This window comes from Apodemus sylvaticus, chromosome 13 (assembly GCF_947179515.1).
Source record: "Apodemus sylvaticus chromosome 13, mApoSyl1.1, whole genome shotgun sequence".
NCBI lineage: Eukaryota > Metazoa > Chordata > Mammalia > Rodentia > Muridae > Apodemus > Apodemus sylvaticus.
The window spans coordinates 68521980-68537786 of record NC_067484.1 but is presented as its reverse complement, the minus strand read 5'-3'; the positions used below and the strand labels follow the sequence as shown (position 1 = coordinate 68537786).

The window sequence follows — 15807 nt, the reverse complement described above, 5'->3', positions numbered from 1 at the left end:
CAAGTAGTTCTGCAAAATAGGGACCAAGTATTCAAACAGAAGAGTTCACAGCAAGCATTCTCATTCAAACCACCACATCATGTGTGTGGGTACATGTAGAAAAGTGGTACATATTTTAGCAGACACCTTTCAGGGTTATCCAGAAATACTGCCTTAAATACAATAGACAATGTTAACATTTACTTTTTTCTTGACTTTGAGGTATTTGCTGCTGTTTTTCTTGTTTTGCTTTGGTTTGTTTTTTGAAATTCTGCTTGTCTTTCAAAGAATGATTTTAAACTCAGAGTCTTCTTTCTTTTAGAAGAGATACTCATTTCTTTTTCTTTTTTCTTTTAAATAAATGAACCTTTGTTCTACCATCCTGTGTACAAGGAAATTCATGGACACTAACCTTAAAAAATAAGAGTAGCACTTGTCCATGAACTACACACATCTACCATATACTTTAAATTATTCCTGGATTATGTATAATACCCAATACCTAGTAACAAGGGAAAGACATGCATACTCAATATAAATGAAATTTGGTGGCTATGTTGTGATTGTTATATTTAATTTTATTTTGAAGCTAGGGATTGAATCAGGACTTCAATGAGCATACCATACCCTTACACCACTACCAAGGTACTGGCATATAATGTAATTGTTTTCTTTTAATAGACATGTAGTTAATTTTCTTCTGGTTACTTTGCAAATGTCAGCTTATTAATTTCTATGACAAAAACCCTTGGAGGCAACACTGTAGATGAGGAGACAAAGGTATATAATTTGCCCAGGTCTATGGAGAGTGAGTGACAGAACCATGATTCAGTGTTCCTAAATATTATCCATTTCCTAGGTCACAGTTATATGTCTCTTCCAGATGTTTCAGTTATTCTTACCTCTGCAGTGTTATATCTTTAATTACTAGCTAATCAATTTTATTCCCTGCAAGTTCCATAAAAAGATCATCTTATTATGTCAGACCCTCCCATATACACATGAGTACATGTCTGTATACATATGTTTTTATGTGTCTTCAATGTCTCCCTACATAGCTCCTACCGACATGAAGCTCACTATGTAGACCATGCTTACCATAAACTCTTATAGATTCCCCTACTTCTGCCTTTCAAGTGTTGGGATAGAAGGCATGTGCCACCACACCTTACTGTGTTTTTAATGCAAAAGCAAGAAATATAATATTACCTTGCCTTAATTTCACTGCTAACAAAAAAGTAGTGTTTTGTATTTTTTTCCTGATTCATGTGTGTGTGTATTTGTGTGTAAGTGTAAAATGTAATGGTATTATAATTAAATAATGAACTCACCCCAACAAATATTTACCAGAGTGGAGGTAAATATTTGTAACTACTTAAGAATTGTCTTGAAATAAATATTTTTATTTATTTTAGGGCATTTGATTGTATCTTTTTGAGTTGAAAATTGAAAGCACTAATGATTTCATACAGAGTATGGTCTGTGTTTGGATTCTAACTCAAACAAACCAACAACACAAGACATTTTGTAGAAAATGGGGAAAGCTCAAACAGACCGAGTTATAAGCTATATCCAAGAAGCATTTCTACATGTCTATTGTGATAATGATTTGCTAATTACAAATAATAGATGAATATTTAGAGATAAATACAATCTATGTGAAATTTGCTTTTGAATATTCTAGATAGACATAAAATTTTAGGAGAAAAATATTAAATGAAAAAATTCACAGAGACACATGGTGGCGCTATAGGATAAGATGAAGCAGTGCATAGCCCTGTGGGCTCCACTATCCAAAGGATCAGAGAACAGTCGATTCAATGAGAAGGGAGATATTACAGAGCTTCACCGACAGAGCTGCCAAGGGATTTTCAAAAGAAATATCGGATCTTTATCTCTCAAATCTTGGACTGAATTTAAATTTTGGAGCAAAAGAAGTCTCCTGAAGGAACCATGGGAACCAGAAGGGCTCTCATCCTGCAGAAAAGGCAAGTCTTGGTTTTCTTTGTTTTGCTGGGATTGTCTCAGGCAAGTACTGAATCTTTGCGCTATTCTGTAGCAGAGGAAGCAGAAATTGGCTCTTTTGTGGCTAATCTGGCAAGGGATTTAGGGCTGGGGGTTGAGGAGCTGTCCTCCAGGGAGGCCAGGGTAGTGTCAGATGATAATAAAAAGCATTTACTACTTAATTTGCTGACGGGAGATATGCTCTTGAATGAGCGACTGGACCGTGAAGAGCTGTGTGGCTCCACCCAGCACTGCGTGTTGCCCTTTCAAGTGGTACTGGAAAACCCCTTACAGTTCTATCGAGCTGAGCTGCACGTCAGAGATATAAATGATCATTCCCCTGCATTCCTAGACAAGGAAATAACTATAAAAATACCAGAAAGTATTCCTATTGGCACCACATTCTTAATTGAAAATGTGCAGGATCGGGACATAGGAAGCAACAGTCTCCAGGACTACAGCATTAGTCCCAGTTCTCATTTCTATGTTAAAGTTCATGACAGTGGTGATGGAAAGATATATCCGGAGCTGGTTCTTGATAAAGCTTTAGATCATGAGGAGGAATCTGAGCTTAGATTGACACTTACAGCACTGGATGGTGGGTCTCCACCCAGGTCTGGGACAACATTGGTTCTCATAAAAGTCTTGGACATCAACGATAATGCTCCTGAATTTTCTCAGAGTTTCTATGAGGTGCAGGTCCCGGAGGACACACCAGTTGGCTCCAGTATTATTGCCATCTCTGCTAAAGATTTAGATATGGGAAATAATGGGAAAATATCATATTCATTTTTGCATGCATCAGAAGATATTAGAAAAACCTTTGAAATCAACCCAACATCTGGGGAAGTCATTTTGAGATCACTACTGGATTTTGAAGTACTACAATCCTATTCTGTAAATATACAAGCAACAGATGGTGGCGGTCTTTCAGCAAAATGCACTCTTTCAGTTAAGGTATTAGATATAAATGACAATGCACCAGAAGTAATCATATCATCGATTACAAAGACAATTCCAGAGAATGCTTCAGAGACCCTGGTCGCTCTGTTCAGTGTCCGAGATCAAGACTCTGGAGACAACGGAAGGATTCTTTGCTCTATTCAGGATGACCTTCCATTTATTCTGAAACCCACCTTCAAGAACTTTTTCACTCTACTTTCTGAAAAAGCACTGGACAGAGAGAGCAGAGCTGAGTACAACATCACCATCACTGTCTCCGACCTGGGCACACCCAGGCTCACAACCCAGCACCCCATAACAGTGCAGGTGTCTGACATCAATGACAACGCCCCTGCCTTCACCCAAACCTCCTACACCATGTTTGTCCGCGAGAATAACAGCCCCGCCCTGCACATAGGCACCATCAGCGCCACAGACTCAGACTCAGGCTCCAATGCCCACATCACCTACTCGCTGCTGTCAGCTGAGGACCCAAAGCTGGCCCTCACCTCGCTAATTTCCATTAACGCAGACAACGGGCAGCTGTTCGCTCTCAGGGCTCTGGACTATGAGGCCTTACATTCCTTCGAGTTCCATGTGAGCGCCACAGACCGAGGCTCACCTGCGCTCAGCAGCCAGGCTCTGGTGCGCGTGGTGGTGCTGGATGACAATGACAATGAGCCCTTTGTACTCTACCCGATGCAAAATGCCTCGGCGCCTTACACAGAGCTGCTGCCCAGGGCGGCAGAGCCCGGCTACCTGATCACCAAGGTGGTGGCTGTGGACAGCGACTCTGGCCAGAATGCCTGGCTGTCCTTCCAGCTGCTCAAGGCCACGGAGCCCGGGCTGTTCAGCGTGTGGGCGCACAATGGCGAGGTGCGCACCACCAGGCTGCTGAGCGAGCGCGATGTGCCCAAACACAGGCTGGTGCTGCTGGTCAAGGACAATGGCGACCCTCCGCGCTCTGCCAGTGTCACACTGCACGTGCTAGTGGTGGATGGCTTCTCTCAGCCCTACCTGCCTCTGCCAGAGGTGGCGCGCAATCCCGCGCGCGAAGAGGATGCTCTAACACTGTACCTGGTCATCGCCTTGGCTTCTGTGTCTTCTCTCTTCCTCCTGTCTGTGCTGCTGTTCGTGGGGGTGAGGCTGTGCAGGAGGGCCAGGGCGGCTTCACTGGGTGGCTGTTCTGTGCCTGATGGACACTTTCCTGGCCATCTGGTGGACGTTACTGGCACTGGAACTCTATCCCAGAACTACCAGTACGAGGTGTGTTTCACAGGAGGTACTGGAACAAATGAGTTCAAATTCCTGAAGCCGGTCATTCCCAGTCTTCAGCTCCATGACCCTGATTCTGATGTGCTGGAAAAGGAGAACTTTCGGAATAGCCTTGGCTTTAATATTCAATAAAAATTTCCTTTAGGCTCTTAATATTTTCTTTCTATTGACAAATTGCAAATGCTTGTTTTTCTTAATCTGTACTGGATTTAAGGTTTTACTGATGACGCATGCATTTTTATTTCACATGTTTTTCTCACAGTTACTTAGATAATCTTTACTGGGATTATAGTGATGCAAAGAAACAAACTGCACGTTTTGTTTTATGTCTTTTGTCGAAGTGCTATGTTAACGCTTATGCTGTTTCTTATATAAGACACAGCAATAGAAATGCTGGCAAAAATATTTAAAGTCAATGTGCTAAGCTGTTAATTAATATACTACCGGGTGGAGTCCAAAAGCAGGCAGCCCCGGATGGATCTACAATGAAAGACTTGGAGGGAGGGAAGGAAATAAAAACGGACAAATGTTACCATCTATGGGAGTTTCCCCAATATGCTATTAAAACCCAACAAACAGTTTAAATATTGTACCTGGGGAGAAACTGTATTAGACCATTTGTAGTATTCTCTGTTAGATTATTTCATCAGAAAAAAAATAATAATCTTTAAATGCTGCCCTTCCATACCTGGTAGTAGAGGCCTTTATTTTATAGTGTTTTCAAGAATTGATTTCTTAGTAATTTTTCTTTTTCTGGTTTCTAATGTTGCTTTCTAATTATCAAAATCTTGATATTGCTGTCTTGTCTGTAAATACACATGTTTTCTTGGTTAAAATTTGTGGTACTCTATACCAATTATTGCTAAAGCAGATAACAGTTCATAATCTTGTCTTAAGTAAAGTAGACTTATACCAGGAAAAAAAAACAGGATAAAATCTTCCTATATTTAAATTAAAATGAAGATTTTTAAATTCAATTTTATTCATGCATTTATTTATTTATTGGTTTTCAAGTCAAGGTTTCTTTGTGTAGCCCTGGCTTTCCTAGAATTAACTCTGTTGACCAGGCTGGCCTCAAATTCACAAAGATCCAGCTGCCTCTCCCTTCCCAGTGCTATGATCAAAGGTATGCCCAACTACCCACCATCACCCAGTAAAATAAGTAATTTTTAATGATTTATTTTTTATTTTATGCGCATTGGTGTTCTGTCCCCATGTATGTCTGTGTGAGGATGTCAGATCCCCTAGAACTGAAGTTACAGATAGTTGTGAGCTGCCGTGCATTTGCTGGTTATTGAAGCCAAATCCTCTGGAAGTGCTCTGAACTTATAAGCCATCTCCCAGGGCCCTGAAATAACATTTCTGAACTGTTAAAAATGGCTTAGATTTACCTTTCATAATAAAAGGAAATATAATCCAAGTGTGGAAGCACAAGTGTGTAATCCCAGAAGTCAGGCAGCTGGCAAAAGAGAATCATCAATTCAAGGTTAGCCTGGATTACATAGTAAGAGTTTTCCTTAAAAAGAAATAAAGAAGAAAACAGAACTTCTCATGCTGGTACATTTTCATAATCTAAGCACATGAGAAACTGGAGTGTGGAGCCAGTCTGTGAGACACAGTCTCAAAATATTACATCTTTTTTTTTTTTTTTTTTGATTTTTCGAGACAGGGTTTCTCTGTATAGCCCTGGCTGTCCTGGAACTCACTCTGTAGACCAGGCTGGCCTCGAACTCAGAAATCCACCTGTCTCTGCCTCCCAGAGTGCTGGGATCACAGGCGTGTGCCACCATCATCCAGCTCACAGTCTCAAAATATTAAAAGAAGCAGAGTGGTGAATTAGGATTAAAATCCCCACACTTGAGACACTGAGGCAACAGAACCATAATAAATTGCCGGACAATCATGCTATGTAGTGAATTCAAGACCAACCTATGCTACAGACTGAGACTCTATTTCAAAAGAACCCACTAGATATTAAAAATAAGGAAGAAAGGCACAAATATCATGTCTAGTTGTGTAGACCTAGCAGGTAGGTACAAGGCCTTGGCCTCACTTTCAGCTCCCAGCAGAGAATAATATGGGAATCTGTGCACACTGAGCACTTTAGATGCTCAAAGTTCACTTTTTAGCATGTAAAAAAGTACAAGTAATATTATGAATATTAATAACACTTTATGGGATCTCAAAGAATACAGAATACAGATCTATTCTTTGTGGCTATTTGAATTTATGACTAATAAATACCTATTATATTACAAATTATAACGTCTCCTCTCTGTAGATGGACAGACAGTTCAGTGGGGGATTCTAGAAAGATTTATTATTAGCAATGTAGACATAGGGCTAGTGCACAGATACATTTTTGTAATTCCTGTCAAAATTAAATTTAATTTATGCTGGCCTCTGCTTTCACTGGAAGAAATTAGCTATTAAGACAGCTCAAATTTAATGTTGAAATGTAGAGAAATGTATAGTTACAATGTGTGTATTTTTCTGGGACCACTTAAAATGTTGAGAAAGTTACACCTTCATGTCCATGATTTACGTGCTGAGGATCAAATCCTAACAGATGTTTACAGAAGAATTTCTCATTAATCAACATGGAGAGTTAACTAGAAATACATCAGACCTTGTGTGGAGTTTCAGCCTTGAACTCGCTTTTCAGCCTTAAATATATTATTTATATGTATAATATATATAAATATATGATATATTATACATATAAATAAATTATTATATTATTATATTCTAATTATATTAATTATATTGTTAATTAATTAATATTAGTTATATTGTTAATTATTATATTATAATTATTATATATTATATATATTATATATTATATATTATATATATTATATATATTATATATATTATATATAATATATAAATATATAAAATAAATTATGCCCTAGACATAGACGACTTACACAATTGCTTTGCATTATTAATATTCTTGACAAATGCATACCCAGGAAACATGCATCCGTGAATGAGAGCCAGCAGGAAACGAAACATGCTAACATATCATGAAAGGGTGTCAGGCTACAGAGATTGGCTTGAACATTATGAGTGGGAATTCCATTCCCACTCCCCTGAGCTCCCCTGGCAGCTCGACTGTAACTCTAGCTCCAGAGAAACTTATACTCTCTCTGACCTCTGCCACCACTGCACTAGCATATGTACGTAAACACACACAGACACACCAACATTAGCATGACATATTAGATAAGGACAAAATTAAGCTTCCATAGTGAAAATCATATTAATAAAAAAATCAAAAAAATTATTGATTCTTTGCGAATTTCACATTATGTACCCAAATCCCACTCATCTCCCTCCCTTTGTATGTTCCCTCTGCCTTGCCAACATCCCCCTTCAACCTAGAGATTTGCAGCCCCATAGGAGGAACAACAATATGAACCAGCCAGTACCTCCAGAACTTCCAGGGACTAAACCACCAACCAAAGAGTACACATGGAGGGACCCATGGCTTCAGCTGCATATGTAGCCGAGGATGGCCTTGTCAGACATCAATGAGAGGAAAGGTCCTTGGTCCTGTGAAGGCTCAATGCCCCAGTGTAGGGGAATGCCAGGACAGGGAAATGGGAGTGGGTGGGTTGGTGAGCAGAGGGATGGAGGATGGATAGGGGTTTTCAGAGTGGAAACAAGGAAAGGGGAAACATTTCAAATATAAATAAAGAAAATATCTAAATAAATAAATATCTAAATAAATATGAAAAAGGTAAAAAAATAGTTTTAAAACATCTCATCATAGAGCTGCAGTGTATCACAGAAAGCCTCTGGCTTCTGCTATACTATCAATATTGGATGATCACTAGGACTCCTCTCGGATATCCTGTTGTTGCCCTGTGCCATGAGACCCTGAAGTTCGGAAATGCAGGACATGCCCCTTCAAGAGTTTCAGCAGTTCATAGATGGGTTAGATGTTGGGGTTGGCCAACTCCAAGCACTGGATTTGAGCCTGGGTGGTATAGGTGAGTTGGTCAGCCCACCAGCTCTCCTGCACCCACACCACCAGGGTGAGCTCTCCATCACTGCCCCAGCTATTTCACCTAAAGCCACAACCAGCAAGGAGTGGGGTCAATTCTCCTGCTCCCATGCCCTAGGTCTGGCTCACCAAACCTCCACCACCAGGGCCAGCTCTATTGTTGCCCAACCTGGGTGCTGGTCTGATCTCCAGAGTGCTGCAGTGGCGAAGGGCAGGGCCAACTCTTCTCATGGGGGCTCGCCTGTATCCCCACCACCAGGGTCAGCTCTACTGTGCTGCCTGGATGAGGTGTGAGTGTCTGCTCTAGAGTGCTGCAGCTAACGAGGGGCCAGTCCAGCTGTGCACAGACCTTGGACATCAACATGGTCACAGAAGGCAGCTCAGATCAGAGATGTCTGCATAGCTTTTGGTGGTAACATGGACCACAAACAATGCAGATCCCTGCTGCTGCACAGCCACAGACCCAAGCATGGCCTTCAGTGGCAGCATGGGCCAGGACTTCACCATGGCCTCAGGTGACAGGGCAAGCTCCTCAAATTATGTTGTTCCTCTCCACTCTCAGGTCTCCAGTTCCACCTCTCTTCATAGTGCTCAAACCATTCTGATTCTCTTTCTCCCCCATCTCTCTACCACATAATTGCACATTATGGTAGTGGCTGAGGGTTGGTGGGTCTCTCTGTGTGTATCTTCTGCCCACCCACACTGTGTGGTGGCCCCAAAATCAAGTTTTTAAAACAGAATAAAAGATAATAAAATACTTAGACACATTAAAGATGTTTTAATACAATTCATTCATTATGAAACTCGGGTAGTTAATATGATGAAAATACAAGAGGAGGTGATTAAAGACACAGGACTGAGTTTTAAAATAAAGATTCAAAAGGAGAGATGAGAATTTTGGTTTGGTTTGGTTTGGTTGGTTTGGTTTGTTTGTTGTTTTGGTTTTTGAAGACAGGGTTTCTCTGTGTATCCCTGTAGATCAGGCTGGCCTCAAACTCAAATATCTGCCTACTTCTGCCTCCTGAGTTCTGTGATTAAATGTATGCACCACCACTGCTCAGTAAGAGAGATGAGAAAATTTTAACCAGAACAATATTTGAAGAAATAAAGACTGGGGGACACCTAGAACTGATGAAAACATCAGCAAAAAAAAATCCAAGAGGTGGATATAAATCTAAAAGAATGCATCACAGAGATGTTCCTGTCTATAAACATCATAGTGAAATTTCAGAAAACCAAAGAAAAGAGAAATTTTAATTTAAAAATCTCAGAAAAGAGAAATTTAACTTCAACACAGGACAGTTACACTGTCCAAACTGATTTGTGCTTCTCAGTAGAAACAGTGGAAAATAAGAGAACTTCAATTTTCTAGCCGAAGTAAGAAAAGCCTTCTATCCAATTTTTGTATAGTCATCAAAGAAGTGAATCAAACAAACTTGATGTCATTCTTGTTTCAGATTAATATAGATCACAGGGAAGAAGGGGCATAGATGCATTTTCTCCTTATTGGCCCATACCTTTCCACAGATATGGATCTAGGAGTTTGACCATGTTTGGGGCCTGCAATGACATCATCTCTTCCTCTCCTGACAAAATGACACTATGGGGCACAGGTTGGGTTCAAACTGGTGATGACCATGCCTCAGCTCTGGAGTGCTGGAGTCATGAGTGTGTGTCATCATGCCTGACTCCACATTCATTTCTACGCTAGATGAGTCAACCGGTGACCGTGGAGATGGTAGTCTCTTAGGGCTGTGTGCTCTCTCCTTTCTCCTTGTCTTTGCTCACTCCCTTCCCATGACAGGACCTTTCAGAAATGAGTACAAGTAAAAAGTAAAGGCCCTTGTACATGCAAGAGAAGTACTCTACAACTGAGCTACATCCCAGAAAACACAATTGCAAACATCCTTAAGTTTTCTTGAAGGGTCTCAAGACCTCATTTTATCCCAACAAATCCTAATGTTGTCACTGGGGTTCACCTATTTCTCCAGTTTATTTATATAATGGAAGATCAGCTGTGTAACTATAGGTGTGCTCTATGGTCACTTTAAACTCTTAAATACCCTAGATGTGCTTTAAGTTACAAATTCTCCTTCCCACAAACTACAAATGTATTCCCTCTCCAGCTTCATGCATATCCCTCTTTTTCTTCTTTCAGTGTTTACAGTCATTAATAGCCCTAGAATCATTTACCTTTTAAATATCATAAACAAAGTAACTTTGCTTGTTATAATAATGTATGTTATCTAGCACTTCATCCCAAATTATTCCATAGTTTCAGTGCAAATATGTTACTGTATGTCTAGTTGTGGCTAGTATTGTCTCCTACCTCTATTACTGCAACTATCTACTGCCAGTGTCCAGTTTCTGTATGACTCATTTCTATTTTATTCTTAATTTGGAAACACGCCCATCTTTTTAAAAAATAAAACCTTGATTATATTACTTTTCTGTTCAGAACACTTTAACAATCTTACATTCCCACTGGCATGCCTTAAAAACTGTTCGGTTGCCATTCCAATGTCAGCCTTCATCATTTTTTCTTGCACTGTGTCATTGCCATGATCTCATTTTAGTTCTTTTAAAACACACCTCTCATTTTGGATTTGCATGGTGGTGTTTTGCCTTTCCCTGAGAGCAGGGATTCCCATGCACTCTCTACCACTGAGCTACACCTCCAAGTTTTGTAATCCAACTTCCCATAAGTTTTGTTTGGATTACTCCCACTTATTTTACATGTATCAGTTTAGAATATATTTCCTCCACTTCCAAAGTTTGGTTAGCTGATCTTCAGCTGTTATCTTCTATTTGCACGAGCCTTCCTCATCAAGGCAGCCATCGTGCTTCCTGTTATGGGTCCGTTCTCTTTCCCCCTCTCCGGGCAGAATCAGTTTCTTCATGGTTATCATTCAATCCCCAATGCTTATGGCTATTACTTGGTCAAGTATATGCTTAATAAACATTTACTGAGCAATTCATGAAATAGATAAATAAAGCACGTGCTGTTGGAAGCCCCGAATGTGCAAAAATAGTGAAACTCAGTTTCACAATTTTATGTTGTCAGAATTCAGACTTTATTCTCTACTAAGTATTTCTACTGTAGCCAAGGAAGTCTTCTATGAATATTCCTAAGAAAATGATGTCATTTACCTAGCCCAAAATGTCCAATTTTTCCCAAACAACTATTTGCACAGACTCAACTTCAAGTGCATAAGGACACCCTTTCTGCCTTTTCTGAGAGCATCTGGTAATACCTTTAAGAGATATCTAGGTTGGCATTCGCAGTTTTCCTAAGAACCTATTATTCATTTTTGTAAAATCAATGACGCACAAATCCTTTGAACCATATTAGTTTTACAGTTGTCTTTAAGTAAGAATATGAACTGAAGCAAAGATTCTACTTTAAACAATTTTATCAACACAGCTCTATCAGATAGTAATTTATTGTGATAATCACAAAAACTGCAATCTAGAAATGGAAATAAAGGTGAAGCTATAGTTTAGGTTAATTAAAAATACATTCCACAAATTCATATTTTTGTCTCAAATTTACTTGACTTTGAAACCCGACGACCTGCATAGTCACATGGTGGCGCTGTAGGATAGGATGAAACAATGTTTCCTATCAGCAGTTTGGGTTTCCTTTAACTAGCAAAGCACTGGATAAAACAGCACACGGGCTTTCTACAAAGGTGGGGCACCCACAAGACCCTCCAGAAAGGATCGCAAATCTATAAATTCTGAGCTACCAGAGACTGAGTGGAAACAGCACAGGAGAAAGCACTTTGTCGAAGGAGTGATGGAGCCTGGAATTGGAGCTGCTCAGCATATAAGGCAAGTGCTGGTTTTCTTTGTTTTCCTGGAAGGGTCCTCGGTTCTTTCCACGACCTGGAATTATTCTGTGCCAGAAGAAATGGAGACTGGCTCCTCTATAGCCAATATAATTAAAGACATGGATGTGGGTGATCTGGCTGCACGGGGGGCCAGAGTTATATTTGATGACTACCACCCTTATTTGCGGTTAGAACTGGAGACTGGAAACTTGTTTTTGAATGAAAAGCTGGACAGGGAGGCACTTTGTTCTACCGGTGAGGCCTGTATATTGCATTTCCAGGTGTTACTGGAAAATCCTCTGCAATTTTTTCAGGCTGAGCTTTTGATTGAAGACATAAATGACCATACTCCCACGTTTCTAGAAAAACTCATATTTCTAAATATCTCAGAAGGTGCTACTCCAGGAACCTCATTCCAAGTGGAGAATGCTCAGGACTTGGATATAGGGATTAATGGTATCCAAAATTATTCAATAAGCCCCAACCCGTACTTCTACCTTAAGTTAAAAGACAGTGGTAAAGGAAGAATATATCCAGAGCTGGTACTGGCTAGATCTCTGGACAGAGAAAAGGAGGCTTCAATTAGCTTAATACTAACAGCTACGGACGGTGGGTCCCTGCCCAGGTCAGGAACTGTATTGGTTCAAGTTGCAGTTCTGGATGTCAATGACAATGCCCCTGAGTTTGAAAAAACCCTGTATGAGGTCCAAGTGCCAGAGAACAGTTCTGTGGACTCACTGGTAATCAAGGTGTCAGCTACAGATTTGGATTCAGGAATAAATGGAGAAATATCTTATTCATTTTCTCATAGCTCTAGAGATGTACAAAAAACATTCAAAATCCATCCAATCTCTGGTGAAGTCCATTTGAAAACACTCCTAGATTTTGAGGTAATTCAGTCTTATACATTAAATGTTCAAGCCATTGATGGTGGTGGTCTCTCTGGAAAATCTGCCATTATTGTTCAGGTTACAGATGTGAATGACAACCCACCAGAAATAGTCATTACATCTCTTATGAGCCCTATCCCAGAGAACTGTTTGTCAGAGATGGTGGTTGCTGTTTTCAATTTACGAGACCAAGACTCTGGAGAAAATGGAAGAATGATATGTTCAATTCAAGACAAACTCCCTTTTCTCTTGAAACCTACTTTCAGAAACTTCTACACTCTAGTAACAGAGCATCCACTGGACAGAGAGAGCAGAGCTGAGTACAACATCACCATCACAGTCTCCGACCTGGGCACACCCAGGCTCACAACCCAGCACACCATAACGGTGCAGGTGTCCGACATCAACGACAACTCCCCCGCCTTCACCCAAATCTCCTACACGATGTTTGTCCGCGAGAACAACAGCCCCGCCCTGCACATAGGCACCATCAGTGCCACAGACTCAGACTCAGGCTACAATGCCCACATCACCTACTCGCTGCTGCAGCCCCATGACCTACAGCTGGACCTCACCTCGCTCATCTCCATCAACGCAGACAATGGGCAGCTGTTCGTTCTCAGGGCACTGGACTATGAAGCCCTGCAGGCCTTTGAGTTCCGCGTGGGTGCCATGGACCACGGCTCACCCGCGCTCAGCAGCCAGGCTCTGGTGCGCTTGGTGGTGCTGGATGACAATGACAATGCGCCCTTCGTGCTCTACCCTCTGCAGAACGCCTCTGCACCCTGCACTGAGCTGCTGCCCAGGGCGGCAGAGCCCGGCTACCTGGTCACCAAGGTGGTGGCTGTGGACCGCGACTCTGGCCAGAACGCCTGGCTGTCGTTCCAGCTGCTCAAGGCCACGGAGCCCGGGCTGTTCAGCGTGTGGGCGCACAATGGCGAGGTGCGCACCACCAGGCTGCTGAGCGAGCGCGATGTGCCCAAGCACAGGCTGGTGCTCTTGGTCAAGGACAATGGCGACCCTCCGCGCTCTGCCAGTGTCACTCTGCACGTGCTAGTGGTGGATGGCTTCTCTCAGCCCTACCTGCCTCTGCCAGAGGTGGCGCGCAATCCCGCGCGCGAAGAGGACGCCCTAACACTGTACCTGGTCATCGCCTTGGCTTCTGTGTCTTCTCTCTTCCTCCTGTCTGTGCTGCTGTTCGTGGGGGTGAGGCTGTGCAGGAGGGCTAGGGCGGCCTCGCTGGGTGGCTACTCTGAGCCTGAGGGACACTTTCCTGCCCATTTGATGGACTTCAGCGGCGCGGGAACCCTGTCCCAGAGCTACCAATATGAGGTGTGTCTGACAGGAAGGTCAGCTTCCAAAGATATTCAGTTCCTAAAGCCTGTCTCCCAACCTTGAGCTGGCTGTGAACTGCATGAAAGAAAATTCCTCCTCTATGAATGGTTTTGGATCCAATTAGCAATTTGTTGACTCGTTAAGGTTCTCGCATTGGTTCTTTCTAAACATTCTTGTTTTCTATTGTTTTATCTTCACGAGGAATTTCTAACGTTTTGCCTTTATTTTCCTAATTCAGGAGATAACTTTCATATATACCCTTACAGGTTAGTCTCTAAAATATCATTTCCTGATGAAGACAGAGAACTTTACTAATTACTGACAATTCAGTTTCTTCAATTTGTTAAAATTAATTATTGATTTGAAAATCCTCACCTTCATTCTATTTGATTGTTGTCCATAAAAATTACGAAAGATTTGATATTTTGAAGATAAATGTGATACAAATGTAACGAATTATCAGAGTATCTTCTATCTAATCTAACATTATGCATTCCTATCTAGAATGTTTAGTGTCTGAAAATGCATGGTTTTGTTGTACAGCAGTATTAATTGGGAATTAGAATTTCTCTGAAATGTCAAGACTTTTACTGATTTAATGAATGCCCAACATGTAATGCATATAAATATTGTTTAAATTTTTTTATATTTTCTCAAAACTTGTAAAAAGTTAGATTCCCTCCTGTGACATCTGTCTAGCCCACCTCACATTTTCTGAAAATATCTCTCTTTGGCATAAGTATAGGATCAAAACTCAGTTTGTTTTGAACAACTCAGGTCCCTCTATGATTTCAAACAATTGGATAGAGTGATGGGCATTGTTAATCTAAGCTGAACCAGTCTGATCTTGGTTACTTTTAAATTCACTTTAGAAACCAGATTATTCTAGTCTCTCTGTTAGGAATTTTACAAAAAAGTGATATCATCTTTTGGTGTTGTATCAAATGCCAAACCTCTGAGAGATGAAAGGAAAGACTACCAAGAAAGTAATCCTGTGGTGGACCTTCATTTTTTACATGAATTCCACTATTGGATTGGGAACTGGAGACAGAAAACTAAGATGTGCTCTTATAATAAATGCTTCTAGTGCAGCTTAGTAATTGTTTGTTCGTTTGTTTGTTTGTTTCTAAAAGCATGTTTTGATATTCTTGCCTGGATTCGTGAACTATCCCTGTTTTATTTTTTATTGAGCCTTTCATGTTAATATAACACAATTAAAATGCTTGCAAACTATTACAGAATCATAGAGAGGACAGGTGAAGCTTTTGTCTAAGTGGAAATTTTTCAAGATAGGAGTAGTGGTAGTCTCAGGAAGCTGATGTCTTGACAAGCCTTGTCGTTTTCCTTAATGAAAAGATGGTTTAGATCACTTCTTGTTGTTTCAAATGACTATTGAAATGATTATAGAGAATTGCTACTGAGGAAAATGCTATCTTGTTTATTCGGCTTATTTAAAATAAGTTAGAATCCCAACAAAGCAAAACAACATTTACAATAGGAGAAAATCTACACAGATTTGTGTTTTGTTCTATGATGA

General features: G+C 40.7%; 2 protein-coding genes across 2 annotated transcripts; both read left to right on the top strand.

The window, feature by feature from the left end:
• The first annotated feature begins 1772 nt into the window (after positions 1 to 1772).
• Positions 1773 to 5065, top strand: Pcdhb14 (protocadherin beta 14). The gene has a single exon (XM_052155541.1). It carries the CDS (start codon positions 1933 to 1935, stop codon positions 4330 to 4332), a length of 2400 nt encoding a protein of 799 aa, XP_052011501.1. The 5' UTR covers positions 1773 to 1932; the 3' UTR covers positions 4333 to 5065.
• A 6840-nt stretch (positions 5066 to 11905) lies between these two features.
• Positions 11906 to 14518, top strand: LOC127663811 (protocadherin beta-18-like). The gene has a single exon (XM_052155554.1). The coding sequence runs from the start codon at positions 12012 to 12014 to the stop codon at positions 14331 to 14333; it is 2322 nt and encodes a 773-aa protein (XP_052011514.1). The 5' UTR covers positions 11906 to 12011; the 3' UTR covers positions 14334 to 14518.
• The last annotated feature ends 1289 nt before the right edge of the window (positions 14519 to 15807 follow it).